Genomic DNA, 13,944 nt, shown 5'->3' on the forward strand with positions numbered 1-13,944 from the left:
TGAAATTGTATTTTCTTGTAAAACATACTCCAATAATCTTTTGTTTTATTTACAACTTTAAAAAAAATTTTTTTTTACAGTGTACATTTGAAACATTTTCAGAATAAACAGTATTGATAAGGCTACTAAAATATTAGTGAGGGTTGACTGCTGTGATCAGACATTAAAGGTGTGAATGTGTGCAAATTAGAGACAAAGGAATGCTTTTCTAATCAGAGATAAAAAAGACTGAACTAAAAACTCCAATTCTGTGCGAGCCAGATTGTTGCATATTTTATTAATCTATAGGCAAAATTAGAAAATAAAGGTTTAAAACTAAACTGAATCTAGAACATTTTTATATGATATGTCTGAAGTAAAGATATTCTTTTGTTTTCGCATGTTACGTGTTTATCGGGTTTCATTTATTTATTATATATAAAAGTCTGCACTCATTACATCAAAACTCTTAATCTTGATTAGAGGCAGTAATTATAGGACATTGTTATGATAAAGGTTTAATTTCATCTTTGTATGACTTGTTTGTGTCTGGGTCTGATAAATCCTCAGAATCAAGATTATGGAAAGAAGATATAGATGATTAAATATCTTTAGAAGATTGGAATGAGGCATGTAAGGAGGCTCAGATGAAGAAAGTCAACAGTAGCTTGAAACTCATTCAGTACAAATGGCTGATGCGGACATAGGTCAGATTCATAGACGTGTATTTTACAAGCTAAACATATAATTGCTCTTAATTGGAAAAAGATCAATGAGCCAAGAATTGGAATGTGGATTAAAGAAATGGTGTCAAATATGGCAATGGAAAAGATAACGTACATTGTCCAAAATAAACTAAATGCTTTTGAAGATGTCTGGAGAACTTTTACTAACTTCTCAAGGCACAATGTGCCTTTTTTTCTTATAATTGTTATTTTTCTTATGTATTTATTTATTTATTCCGTCCGGGGATGGGGTGATGGAAGGAAGAACAGGGTAAAAAAATGTTTGCTGTGTTCTACATGATTGTTATTCATTGTGTAATCTGATGTGATATGTGAACTTAAAATGTAATTAATATATTGTAAAAAAAAAAAAAAATCATAATCTTGCATGTTGTTGTCAGCTTAAAGGGATACTTCAGGATTTAGCATTAAGCTTTGTATTAGTAGAAAACCTGTAGTATTTTCGAATTACCATGCTTTCCACCCTCATATCCCCCTGAGACAAGAGATTTATGTATTTTTTGTCTGGAAAAAATCCTCCGATGACGCAAAAATCGTCATTTTGCGTCATCGGAGGATTTTCTGGCCAGAGGCTAAAGACTACAGCCAGTAGATGGCGTTGTTCCGCATGTTTTCAGCCCGCCCATAGAGGGTGGGATCTCACTCACAGAATGTACACAGTATCAGCCGTCTTTCTTTGGAAGCTAAGCTAGCAGGCTCTTGTTCTGTGGAGAAAGCTGAATAGTAGGAGAAAGCTGAGTAGTAGGGGTTACCATCCTCCTTTTCCCGGACTTGTCCGGCGGGCGAGATCGTTCAAAATGTCCGGGATTCAGCTTTTGCTTTCTGCGGTCGCCATTCATTGTTTACATGCACACCTTTTGTTACAATCTAACTGAATTCATTCCGATTGGTGAATCTGAATGTAGTGTTTACATGAACGCTAAACAAGTGATCGGTTGATGTGCGTTTTACCATTGCTAAGAAAATTCCCGCTCCTCCGTGAGAGATACGAGACCCGGCGCGTCTCAGTAATGACGCCACCGGCCTCGCGCCATTCTCCCGCGGCCGTCAGCCTCGTCCTGCTCGCCACAGTAAACATGATGAATGAATGGCGATTGTAGAACGCAAAAGCCGAATCCCGGACATTTTGGCCGATCTGTAAATCCCTGGCAAACTCATCACGTAGACTAGCTAGCCTTGTTGTTGTTTTCAACTGTACACTCTTACCGGTAGGCGTGGCCTCCTAAGGCAGCGAAGCAAGTGCATTCTGGGAGTTGTTGTCTTTCATCCACATAAGCCAAAAATACATTTTCTGGCTTTTCTCAGTCTAGAAAGCTCCAAATTCAAAAATTTCTTCACATTTCTTCTACTTAAATGACCTATTTTAAATACACATTCATCTTGCCAGAGGTGAAGTAACCCTTTAAGTTCATCTACGAAATTTGTAAAATTTTAAGTCAGACATGGCAATTTAGGATTCAATATTTGATTTGGATGACTGACATATTTTAAGATATAAGTTCCTATCAGTTAAAACAGCTCAAACATGCATTTTAGTCTGGGACTTGGTTTAAGCCTTGTCTGTGAAACCAGGGTCTAAAGTCCAAACTATTGTCATAAAATAAACTTGTTGTGCATGTTATTCCGAGGATTGAGACTACACAAAATCTGATGGAGGCAATAAAATATTATTTAATTCATTTGTATTTCAGTTGTTGACAAAATTACAGCTTGACTGAAAAGTCGCACAATAAAACTGTTTACAAGTGATGTTTACCTTGGTTTTCATTATTTTCTTCACACATTGTCTAAATTCTATGAAAGCACATTTCCTCCACATAAGAAAAAAAATCATGATTTTGTAAAATCATATTTATGACATAAATGTCGAAAATATTATTTACAATCTATAACTATGACAAAGAAAGTCCAAATTACAACTTTTATCTCGTAATTATGATTAAGTCTTTCATAATTTTGACTTGTCATGTCTATAGTATAGTATGGTATAGTAAAATGCCGAACTAGAAAAGATATGAGATATAAGGCCTACTATTAATATTTCCTCGAGCTCCCGCAGAGGTCACTCTATCAGTGTCCGCATGTTTGTGACTTTTATTTTGAAGAGCAGTGCAGTAAGCGGCCATCTTGCGCGTTTCCACGGCTGCTGGTGGCGCAGGCTGTGAGATCTGAAGCGTGCTGTGCTCCATCATCCTACAAGCGAAGCGAGGGAAAAAAGTTACGAGCTCCTCTTGAATCCCAACACTGACAAGCATGTCAGGAGACGACGAACAGCAAGAGCAGACCGTTGCTGATGACTTGGTGGTCACCAAGTACAAGATGGGGGCCGACATAGCAAACCGTAAGGATGATTCTGGAGCTTTGTGCGCGATTAAGGGTTGAATTTGACCGAGCGGGGGTTCAGCTCAGCGCTCGGCCATGTGTCTGCGAGCTGTAGTGAGATTGCCATCGATGCCAGTCATTTCTGTTTATTTGACTTGGCGTAACTTGCATTCGTATCGACAAGCATCAGCACCCTATGTTTTGTGAACTTAACTGCGTTATTTTATCTTATTAAATATTCGGCTAGCGGGTTAGCCAGTTAGCTTTAGTTGTAACGTAGGGACATAAAGTGATTGCCCAGAAAGTTTAATTCTGTCATTTTTACTCAGTCTCATGTTGCTCTAAATCTGCATGACTATGAACCCGAAAAGCAAATGTTTGACAGAATGTAAGTGATTGACAGCCTGAGTCACCATTCACTTTCATTGCATAGAATGAGAGTAAATGGCGACTGACCCTGTGATTCTGCTTATCTCCTGCAGAGTTTTACAGTCGTCTGTGTGCATATTTAGATCGTAGTGTCATAGTGTCCAGTATTGTCTCCAAGTAAATTTAATGCCAGGTGCTGAGAAAGCTTCAGCAAATGTCAGTCTTCAATTTGTTTGTCACGAAGTGAATACAGATTTAATGTGTATTGATCTCCTTCAGACCTGATCATAGTGCTTTAGGCAGGGTTTTCAAATCCTTTGGGAGGAAAACTTTGTTGTTTCATGTGAAATCTTTCCCCTCAGAGGCTTTGAAGACTGTCATCGAAGCAGCCAAGCCTGGTTTGTCTGTCCTCAGTCTGTGTGAGAAAGGAGACGCTTTCATCACTGCGGAAACAGGCAAGGTCTTCAAGAAGGAAAAAGAAATAAAGAAAGGTAAGAATGTTAATGAAAACTCAGTGTTTTTCCATTACATTTTATTAATTAAAATCTAGAATGTGGTGACTTTTTAATTATTAAAAAAAATATATATTTTTTTTTTATTTAAAGCTGCATTCCGTAACTTTTTGGGTTAAAAATGATCCAAAATAAATTTTTGAGCAGGTACATAACCAGCCCGTGTTCAAAACGATCTGCTTGCCCTAGTTCGATTCTAAACGGTAAGCTTGTAATAATGTTTTTAATTCCAGTGGTACTGGTGGATTGCCACGGGAAATTCGAGCATGTCTTTGTGTCATTACGTCACATCTGTACACATAAAGAAGGAGTCTCGGCTAGTAGGCTATGAGTGTGAGGATGTTGGAGGTGGAGATTTATAGCCTTTTCTCACAGCTCTTGATATAATTAAACTTTTCAATTTGATGGCGGATCCAGAAAGGTTTAAACGACAATCACCAGTGTCAACTGGAGATTCACCCGTTGTAAAATGCAAAAGACTTCAGACTTCGGAGTGGCTACAGGAAAAAAAAGAGACTGCAACCGGGCCCATGCGAAAACAAGGATAATATCGGAAGGGCATTAAATGTAGTCACGCAATGCTGATGTTGTTAACATTAACAATTTGAGAACAAAGTATAATTTGCACGGTTTGACGTGATATGATAAGTGATCGTGTCATACTTCCAAAAAGTATAATCTGTGATTCTGAATGACAGTATCCACACCGGCGCGGCGACCGACAGCCGCACATTCTCCTCAAAACATTGGATTCATCCGCGCTGTGTCGTGCCGAGGTACAACCCACGTAAAGTTGATAATTCCGCGAATAACTGCAATTGCATATTTCGAACAGAGATGGCGACAAAGAGAAAAAACTACGGATTGCAGCTTTATTTAAAAAATGTAGAAAAATTATTTCTTATTGTTTTTTTTATATATATACATATACAAATGTGGTATTCTTCTTGTGTGACAGGGATTGCCTTTCCAACCTGTGTGTCTGTGAACAACTGTGTGTGTCACTTCTCACCAATAAAGAGCGATCCAGACTATACGCTTAAAGACGGTGACTTGGTTAAAATGTGGGTATTATTTCTGCTTTATGTATATATGTATGTATATATATGTTCATCTGGTTATCAGAACATTTCCTCATTACTGCATTCTGTTTTTACACAGTGACCTTGGAGTGCATGTGGATGGCTTCATCTCTAACGTTGCCCACAGCTTTGTAGTTGGCGCAACCAAGGTATGTCTCTCTTCTTTGTGGATGCCACATTCTGTTTCATTCTGTTTAAACGTGCACTAACGTTTAATTTGCTGTTCTTCTAGGACAATCCTGTGACCGGACGCAAAGCGGATGTGATCAAAGCTGCCTACTTGTGTGCAGAAGCTGCTCTTCGGCTGGTTAAGCCTGGGAATCAGGTTAGATAGAATCAGTCTGGTCCTGTAAATAACTGCTTATAACATTCTCATGAATAATAGTGAATAATGATTTAGATGACTCTTACATGAAGAGTCGCTTTCTATGATGAACAGATTGAATTTATTCTTTTATTCACATATAAACATTGATCAGTGAATGTAATTAAGTCTACATCATATAATTGATTCTCTCGTCAAAAGACTTGGACTTGGATTTCATCGCTTTATGAAGGTTTTTAAGCGTATAGAATAGACTTTCAGTATCTTCGTTTGTGTTCCAAAAGTAAACGGAAGTCTAATGGCTTTGGAACGACATGAGATTGAGTAAATGGTAGCTTTTCCAACTTGAGCACTACATACAGTCACAAAGAATTGTTCTCTACACAGAATCTGAACCAGTGTCACAGACCATAATAATGCCAGCATCACTTGGCCAATAAGTAGGCTAGGCTATCGTTTTATTTGTAGCGCAGAAATCCATAATCGCAGTAAGATTTGTAGCCTACTTAGTTGTCACATTTAATGTGTTAGTTAATTTTAATAAACAATTAACAAACTTTTAGCTTTCATATTCTGTCAATTATACATAATAAATGTCATTTTGGTTGTTTCAACTTATTTAACAGCTTAAAATTAAACCAAGGCAACATTTTCAAATTTTCAAACATTTTTGGCTAATAGTTGAAATGATTTTTAATATTCTGTTTTTCTGTCTCTCAGAACACTCAGGTCACAGAGGCCTGGAACAAGATTGCCCAATCATTCAAATGCATGGCTATAGAGGGTGAGCTGAACATTACCTGAACTCACTCACTGTTAAAGCATCATGGCGTGGTTTTAAAACTCATTCTGTCTCTCTATACAGGCATGCTGTCTCATCAGTTAAAGCAGCATGTCATTGATGGAGAGAAGACTATCATTCAAAACCCCACCGACCAGCAAAGGTCAGGACGACGAAGCGTTAGATTGTTTTGGAAAATGACTGAGTGTTCCTCTATGCTAAATGCTCTCTGTCCTTGTCTGCTCTAAGGAAGGACCATGAGAAGGCAGAATTTGAAGTGCATGAGGTGTACGCTGTGGACGTGCTCATTAGCACTGGAGAGGGAAAGGTGAAGACTCTTCTTAGCGTCACTGTTCCCTCAATGTCTACCATTAACTTGCCATAGATGGCTGATAACCTCGCTGTCTTTCTCCCTGCAGGCTAGAGACTCCGGGCAGAGGACCACCGTTTACAAGCGAGACCCCAGTAAGCAGTATGGCCTAAAGATGAAGACCTCCAGGGTGTTCTTCAGTGAGGTGGAGCGGCGATTTGATGCCATGCCATTTACTCTGAGGTAATTTATTTTCAGTTCAAGTCACGGTTGAATATCTTTAGTTATTTGAAGGACAACCACTTCAAAATAAAATGAATAAATCCTTTATTAAAGAGGCAAATCACAGAGGTAAACCTGGCTAGAAAAGCTAAATTGTTTTTTAAATCGTTGCTACTTAACTAAAGGAAATAGGGAAGTATGAAAGCGCTGGAGCTGTCAAAAGTCCATTAAATTACTTGATTTGTTTCTCTGTAATTCAGTAATCCAAATGTAAAAGAGCAAAAAATGTATCGCTTTCAAACTGAATGTAAAGGTTTCTTTATTTCATGTTTAAATGTTACTTTAGTGTAAAATTAAGTCAACTTTTTTCCTTTTGCCAAATGATCAATTGAGTTAAAAAAAGGATATATCTCAATATGAATAAAATGTATATAAAAAGGTCAATTAAAAGTTTTTTTTTTTTTTTTTTTTCATTTGTAAAATGACACAAAATTAAGTATATGTACTGTTCAAAACTTTAGGCTTGGTGCGATTTAAAAAACAATATATATATTATGCTGACCCAAGCTGAATATATTTGGTCAAAAATACAGTAAAAATAGTAATATATAAAAAAAAAAATACTCCTGTGATGAAAAGCTGAAATTTCAGCATCATTACTCAAGTGTTCAGTGTCACATGATCCTTCAGAAATCAGTCTGATATGATAATTTGATGCTCAAGAAACATTTATTATCCCCCCCAGGATTCTTTAATGAATGCAAAGTAAAAAAAAAAAAAAAAAGCATTTATTTAATCTTTTGTTACATTATAAATATTTCTTTTGATCAATGTAATGCATTCTAAGTATTAAAAGTATTAATTTCTTTAAAAAAGAAAACTGACCCAGCTAAACGGTACATGTATTAATAAATATGAATGCATTATATAAATAAGATATTAGACCAGGTTACTTTTATGCATTTGACTTAATGTACTCTATTTGTTTATTTGCATTTTCCTCCCAATCAAACATAAGCAAGACAAACTATTCACCTCTGTTGTTCATCACATTTCATTTAGTCTCTCTCCTGTGTGCTATCAGGGCATTTGAGGATGAGAGTAAAGCTCGGCTGGGTGTGGTTGAGTGTGCCAAGCATGAGCTTCTTCAGCCCTTCAGTGTCCTGCATGAGAAGGAAGGTGAGACACAAGTACCTCAGACTTAAAATTTCACTTCTGTATCTTAAATGTTCAACCAAGCATGAAGATAATACAGTTAAACTTTTACAACAAATCACTAAATGCAAATGAAAAATAATTTCCTGTCACGTCGGTGCTCAGAGAAGCGCATCCAGCACATTTTTCCGCATGACCAGGTCAAAGACGGTTACTATTTTAGAAGTTTGGTGCCATCCGCAAAGTTTCAAGAGTCACTTTGTTAAACCTTCACTCTCTTCTTCTCTTTCAAGGTGAATATGTTGCGCAGTTTAAATTCACAGTGATGCTAATGGCAAACGGCCCTCTGCGTATCACCAATGGGCCTTTTGAACCAGAGCTTTACAAGTCTGAGTTTGAAGTACAAGACCCTGAGCTCAAGGTAAGAGACTTAAACGCAGGGAACTAGTGTGTGTTTAACCCCAAGGGGCTGCTAAGGAGTCTATGGAACATGTATAAAAAAAATTATTTACACAATTTGACATTATTTTCATTCTGATTTCCATGGGGTGGTTGGAAATCATGATCATTTTATTGACAGAACAAATTTTTAAAACTATACAAAGTATAAGTATGACAAATTGTCTAATTATGAAATTTGATAATTGTCAATAGTATCAAGAAAATATTTAATTTAGCTTTTTTCTACCCAATTTTTATTGTTAAAAATGAATATAGTTGATCCGTGATCCAGACGGTCCAGGCCCCATGGTTCAGCGCGCATGTGATTCGCTGATTAATTCCAAAAGTTAACCATCATAGTTAAAGTTTATCATTTGCACATGTTTTTTCTTGCCAGTTTACATATTCAAGCGCTTTTAAACCATTCCAGCACAAGAAGAGGCGAAAGAGAACTCATTTGGCACTCCCGCGCTGTTATCTGTGCGCACACTGACAGCATTTATTCCTCTTTCATTTACCATTTTAGTGAAGTGGTCCCTTGAAAGGAACATGGGACACAAATTTGGGGGTCCTTGGCAACAAAAAGTTTGAAAATCTAGTCTATACAATGAGACGTTTTTTTGTTCTGTTTTTCCGCAGGCGTTGTTGCAAAGCTCAGCCAGCCGCAAGGCACAGAAGAAGAAGAAAAAGAAGGTTGGTTGTGTCGACAGCTGCTTACACAATTTGTAATGGCACTTTGTTGTGAATATGAAACCATATCAGAGACTTAAGATTTATAAAGACTGACAATCCATCTTTACTATGAATGGGAGAAAGTGCACTGCGCAATATGGTGAAATACCCTGCTTTCTAAATAAAAGAGCCTCTCACCAATTGGTAAAGTCATGGCGTCACTGCAGCTGCCGTCAGAAGCTCTGGGTGCTATAGAATTTCAATAAATATAATAAATATGAAATCTAATCGTACAGCTTTGGAGAATATGATCTTTCAGCACTCAAAGAGCTGTACTTGCATGACTGAAATAGAGGCGTTTCAAAGATGTCCGCCAAGTGAAATGACTTGCCTTAAAAAATAATTGACATACATTGACCATATTTACATAATTCTTCTTGTCCCCAGGCATCCAAAAATGTGGAGAGTGCTACAGGACAACCAGTGGAGGCTGAGAGTGAAGCTGCTGCATAGACTCCCACTGCCAACAAGCTGACTGACAGAGCCTCTGCACAGCCCAAAGAACAGAACCGTTAAAGCTTATTATGACCTGCCCCACTGAGAGGCCTTCCGGCCAAGCCTTCTATCTTTTTGAATACCTCCTCATTAGATATATAAGACTGCTACAGGGTTTGTGCAGTTTACTTGCAATTGGTTGTCTTTAAACAAGACTGCTCTTAGAGAGGAGTGTACGGATGAGCAGGCAGACACTGTCCAACCGTGTTTACATGAGGCGAGTGCTGGGGTTCTTTTGACCCTCTCTGTCATTGTACAAGCCATCATGAACAATAAAAGTGTAATGGTGGCACTGTTTAAGCAGCATTGCTGTGAAGTGCCATTCATGTCCATGCAAATGAGATCCCTGTTTGAAATCTGTTAAAGATTGAGTTTTTTTTTATTATTATTGGTTTTTGGGAAATTATGATAGTTTGTATGGAGCGGTAACTGCCTCACCACAACTTAAATACAGCAAACAACTACAATAGAAGCACTGTTTATCAATTTGGTGAGCTTTGAAGCATTCGTTTTCTAGTATTTCACAAATTACAAAATTGCTTTTCCAGAATCTGTTTCAATGTAGATCTTCCCTTCAGCTTATTGGTCTGACTTCTGAAACCATTGTTTTGTTTTTTTGACTAAACTGACTGACCAAATTATCCTGCCATTTTATAAGCATACATCTAATAAATTTAATTAGCCAATTTATGGATCAGAGCCTGGTTTGTTTATGAATTAATATTTTTATTTGTTTACTCTGTGGATAACCCTTACGTTCTTCTAAACAACTGTGATGCATGAATCCATCAGAATGCAGTCATGTGATAAGCAGCGGCCCCGAATGGGAAAAGTTGTTTGAATGTCAGAAGATACAAAATGTCAAACCAAGTGGCTGGCATCTGCAAAACCAATGACATTATACCTTTTTTTTTTTGAGAGAGAGAGAGAGAGAGAATGTATCTGAGCCGTTCTTGCAATAACTTGACCAACTGGTCCCAATGCGTCCTTGTAGAGAATCCATAAGAGAGTTCATATTAACTATGGACATGATCTACTAAATCTGACAACTAGAAGTGTCCACGTTTTTTATTTTAAAATCTAGTGAAATGGTTTGCTTAAACAGTTTTTTATTAAAATTAGTGCCTGACATTTACGTTTCATACAATAAGAGTGGCTCAAGTGCGTAAATACTTGTGCTTATTGTACATTAACAGAGAAAGACTTAATTGAATGTGGTGGAGGGAAGTGGTTGTAGGTCCACAGTTTTATATCAATTACTATTATTATATTAGTCAAATCTGCATTGTACTGGAGCCAACACGTTTTATTTGTTTTTACTCCAACTATGCCTAAAACTCCTCTGTTATCTCTAGCTTTAAAGTTGGATGATTAAATGCTGTGGCAAAATCGTCAAGTTGGTAATTTAGACAATTGAAAACATGGTTGTTTTTATCATAAATAGAAAACGATTAAGAATACATCCATGAGAGGATCAAATTACTCTGTATCATAACAATGTTCAATATAGATATATATATATTAGGGGTGTCATAATATCCCCATGTCACGATTCGATACATATCAAGATACTGAACTCATGATACGATGATATTGCGATACTCCAAGACATATGATAAAAGGTTAAAAAAATCTAAAAAAAAAACTAAAATTATCAGTAAATGAATAGGCTTGGACTTGGTGCTGGTAACCCAATGCACAGGACAATAGTGACACCAGAATAAAAAATATTCATGATTCTGAAGCTGAAAATACATTATTATTATGTCACTGACTAGATATATTTAAAATAATCTAGGCCACTTTTTATTGGTAACATAAGACATTTGGTATTATCAGGAGCCATACATATTCCCCCATTGCATTATACATTATATTCAACATTATATATGTAGTATTGACACTAAAACTCTTAAAATGTATAAATTATATTTATAATGAAGAATTATATACATTTTCATTTTGGTTGAACTATACACAATACAGAATCAATGTGACACGATATATTGTTACAACACTTCTAATATATATTTATATTTATTATTATTATATACAACACCCCTTTTATATATTAGGGGTGTCAACATTTGAAGTGGCTCAAAAAAGTTAATCGAATTTGTCCAAAGACAAGAACGGGTATTGTTCAAAATGAATGTGCAGTGTGTGCAGAATTAATAGGCACGTTGATTTTCTGATCGTATTTTTTTTCCACGCACATTTTACAAATTCCAAACCACATTAATATTAATAACTACTATTCATTTTGTATTTAATAATTTATAACTAAGTGATATATAATTGTTCATGAAGGCTGGAAATGAAAAACGTCTTATATTCAGGAGTTAGACTAAAAATGAACTCCCAAAACTTACTGCCAGATTCTGGAAGATTAATTCTTTAGCAAATCAGCATATTAGACTGATTTCTGAAGGATCATGTGACCCTGAAGAGTAATTATGCTGAAAATTCAGCTTTGATCACAGGAATAAATTACATTTTAAAATATATTTAAATAGAAAACAGTTATTTAAAATCGTAATAATATTTCACAATATTACTGTTTTTTGTTTTTTTTTAAATAAATGCAGCCCTTGGTAAGAGACTTATGTTAAAAACATTAAAAATCTCAACGATCCCAAACTTTGTGTGTGTGTGTGTGTGTGTGTGTGTGTGTGTGTGTGTGTGTGTGTGTGTGTGTGTGTGTGTATAGTTTCCTCATAATATATTTGTCTGTCGGGTTGATTTTCATAGCATAATTGTTTGTTTTGAAGGATTTTTTTCTGTTCTGAAATACAGTGTCGTCCATGTCAAATAGAATAAAATAAAAGACGGAAAATACAGTGTCAAAAAACAATTTTTTATAAGTATATATTTATATATATCCCCCTACTAATATGTAGGCTTTTGTAGATCAGTGGCCACGTGATAGCCTACATCTATTTTTGTAAGGGGAACTAAGTTGTTGAATCGAAAAAATTGCATTCTTGTTTCTTTTTTTAAAACGTTTGATATGTTATAACTAATGATTAATATAGAATTAATTATGCATTTACATGTTATATTTAAAAATTATATTTTTATTTTATTTTATTATTTTAGTTCAGACCTTGTTTAGGCAAATAAACACGGCGTGTGTAATCATTTGCGTTAATTTGATGATTATTGACAGGTGTAAAAGCACACGTTTCTTTCATAGTCGCTGAAAAATGACGCAATCGAGGCGTATAAAAGAGCCCGTCCTCCTCATGACGTTCTCTTGAAGTCGTTATCGCTTGACGAGGTAAGGAAGTGGTCTCTGCCGAGCTTGTGTTAACATCTCTTACAATCCATATTAATCCAAGATATTAACGTGCCATCCAGCTCTATCTCTAACATTACTTGTTTATTTACAGAACTATCTTGTCATCATGAGAGCGAAGGTAAGTTCAACTTTCATTTTTTTAATGTATATACGTTAAATGGTGTTTATCATTATCTGGCTAGTCTTGAAAGCAACTAGGATGCTAATACACTATTAGCTATAGTTTTTACGCGATAACTATTAATTGTTTAAATTAGTGTTTTGCTTAAATGGTCATTTTATTTTTTTGAGCGTGGAATAGCCACACGCAGTTATGTTTGGGCCTTCTCTGCTAACTGTTAGCGTGCTAAGGCGGTTGTTTCTCAGGAGATATTTCGCTGGACCTCGTTGAATTTGCAGCTGCCGCTTGTTGCTATTATTGTTCGCTTAGTGAAAAATGGCACTATTAGAAACTAAGTCGTATTCATTGTCGTTGTTTCTTGCACTTATCTTTCCGAACCGCCATGCTGCATGGCGATCTGGCGAAAATGTAGCCATTGCGCTAGTTGCTAATGCGCATGTACAGTTTTTCTCCTTAAATGCTTTTTGTCTTAATTGCCTAATTTAAATGTATTAATGATTGTGCTTCCTTTTAGTGGCGAAAGAAGCGCATGCGCAGGTGAGATTAAACGAATGAGCTCAAACTTTGTCCCTCCTGCATTGAAACAAGCATGAAATAACGCTCCTTTTTTTATATAGGCTGAAGCGTAAAAGGCGAAAGATGAGGCAGAGGTCCAAGTAAAGCGGCCGCCGTGCGCTGAAGCTGGGAGTGCTCCTCCACTTCAATCTCAGCACGAGTCTGCTGGAAGCCCAACTGAAGCTCCACTCAAGCACCATCCATGAGGCCTGCTTTCATCTGAATGAGGATTTGGTTTTCCATCACCTGGTTCCGTGGAAGCATCCTGGTCTTGATGACCATGTGAACTGTTTTGGACATTCCTCAGACCTGTCAGCTCAGCGTGTTTTTGTTAATGTCTTCAATAAATCTTTTTGGTTTAAAGAAGCCTTTTTGTAATGTGTTATTAATGAAGTGAATTTATTTGTTAATGTTACAATGAGATAAGTCTAAGGTTGTATTTGCAGGAGCAGTAGTGTGGATGTGTAAAACAGTTTAGATCATAAATGTGTTTGCT

General features: G+C 36.4%; 1 protein-coding gene and 1 long non-coding RNA gene across 2 annotated transcripts; both read left to right on the forward strand.

The window, feature by feature from the left end:
- The first annotated feature begins 2,772 nt into the window (after window positions 1-2,772).
- Window positions 2,773-10,157, forward strand: pa2g4b (proliferation-associated 2G4, b). Its single transcript, XM_081386454.1, has 13 exons — window positions 2,773-3,066; window positions 3,779-3,907; window positions 4,887-4,992; window positions 5,090-5,159; window positions 5,243-5,335; window positions 6,056-6,119; window positions 6,201-6,279; window positions 6,366-6,444; window positions 6,536-6,669; window positions 7,733-7,827; window positions 8,097-8,224; window positions 8,884-8,937; window positions 9,364-10,157. The coding sequence occupies exons 1-13, from the start codon at window positions 2,979-2,981 to the stop codon at window positions 9,427-9,429; spliced, it is 1,185 nt and encodes a 394-aa protein (XP_081242580.1). The 5' UTR covers window positions 2,773-2,978; the 3' UTR covers window positions 9,430-10,157.
- Window positions 10,158-12,690: 2,533 nt separating this feature from the next.
- Window positions 12,691-13,814, forward strand: LOC308702818. Its single transcript, XR_014031652.1, has 4 exons — window positions 12,691-12,751; window positions 12,864-12,890; window positions 13,408-13,430; window positions 13,511-13,814. It is a non-coding gene; the product is annotated as an uncharacterized lncRNA (long non-coding RNA).
- The last annotated feature ends 130 nt before the right edge of the window (window positions 13,815-13,944 follow it).

Source organism: Scardinius erythrophthalmus, assembly GCF_964197995.2.
Source record: "Scardinius erythrophthalmus genome assembly, chromosome: 15".
NCBI lineage: Eukaryota > Metazoa > Chordata > Actinopteri > Cypriniformes > Leuciscidae > Scardinius > Scardinius erythrophthalmus.

Excerpts from the sequence above, each read along its gene's own strand:
- pa2g4b (XM_081386454.1), top strand. The coding sequence starts at position 2,979 with ATGTCAGGAGACGACGAACAGCAAGAGCAGACCGTTGCTGATGACTTG. Across the intron at positions 5,160-5,242 it reads TTGTAGTTGGCGCAACCAAG|GACAATCCTGTGACCGGACG; the intron begins GTATGTCTCTCT and ends CTGTTCTTCTAG. Across the intron at positions 7,828-8,096 it reads TGTCCTGCATGAGAAGGAAG|GTGAATATGTTGCGCAGTTT; the intron begins GTGAGACACAAG and ends TTCTCTTTCAAG.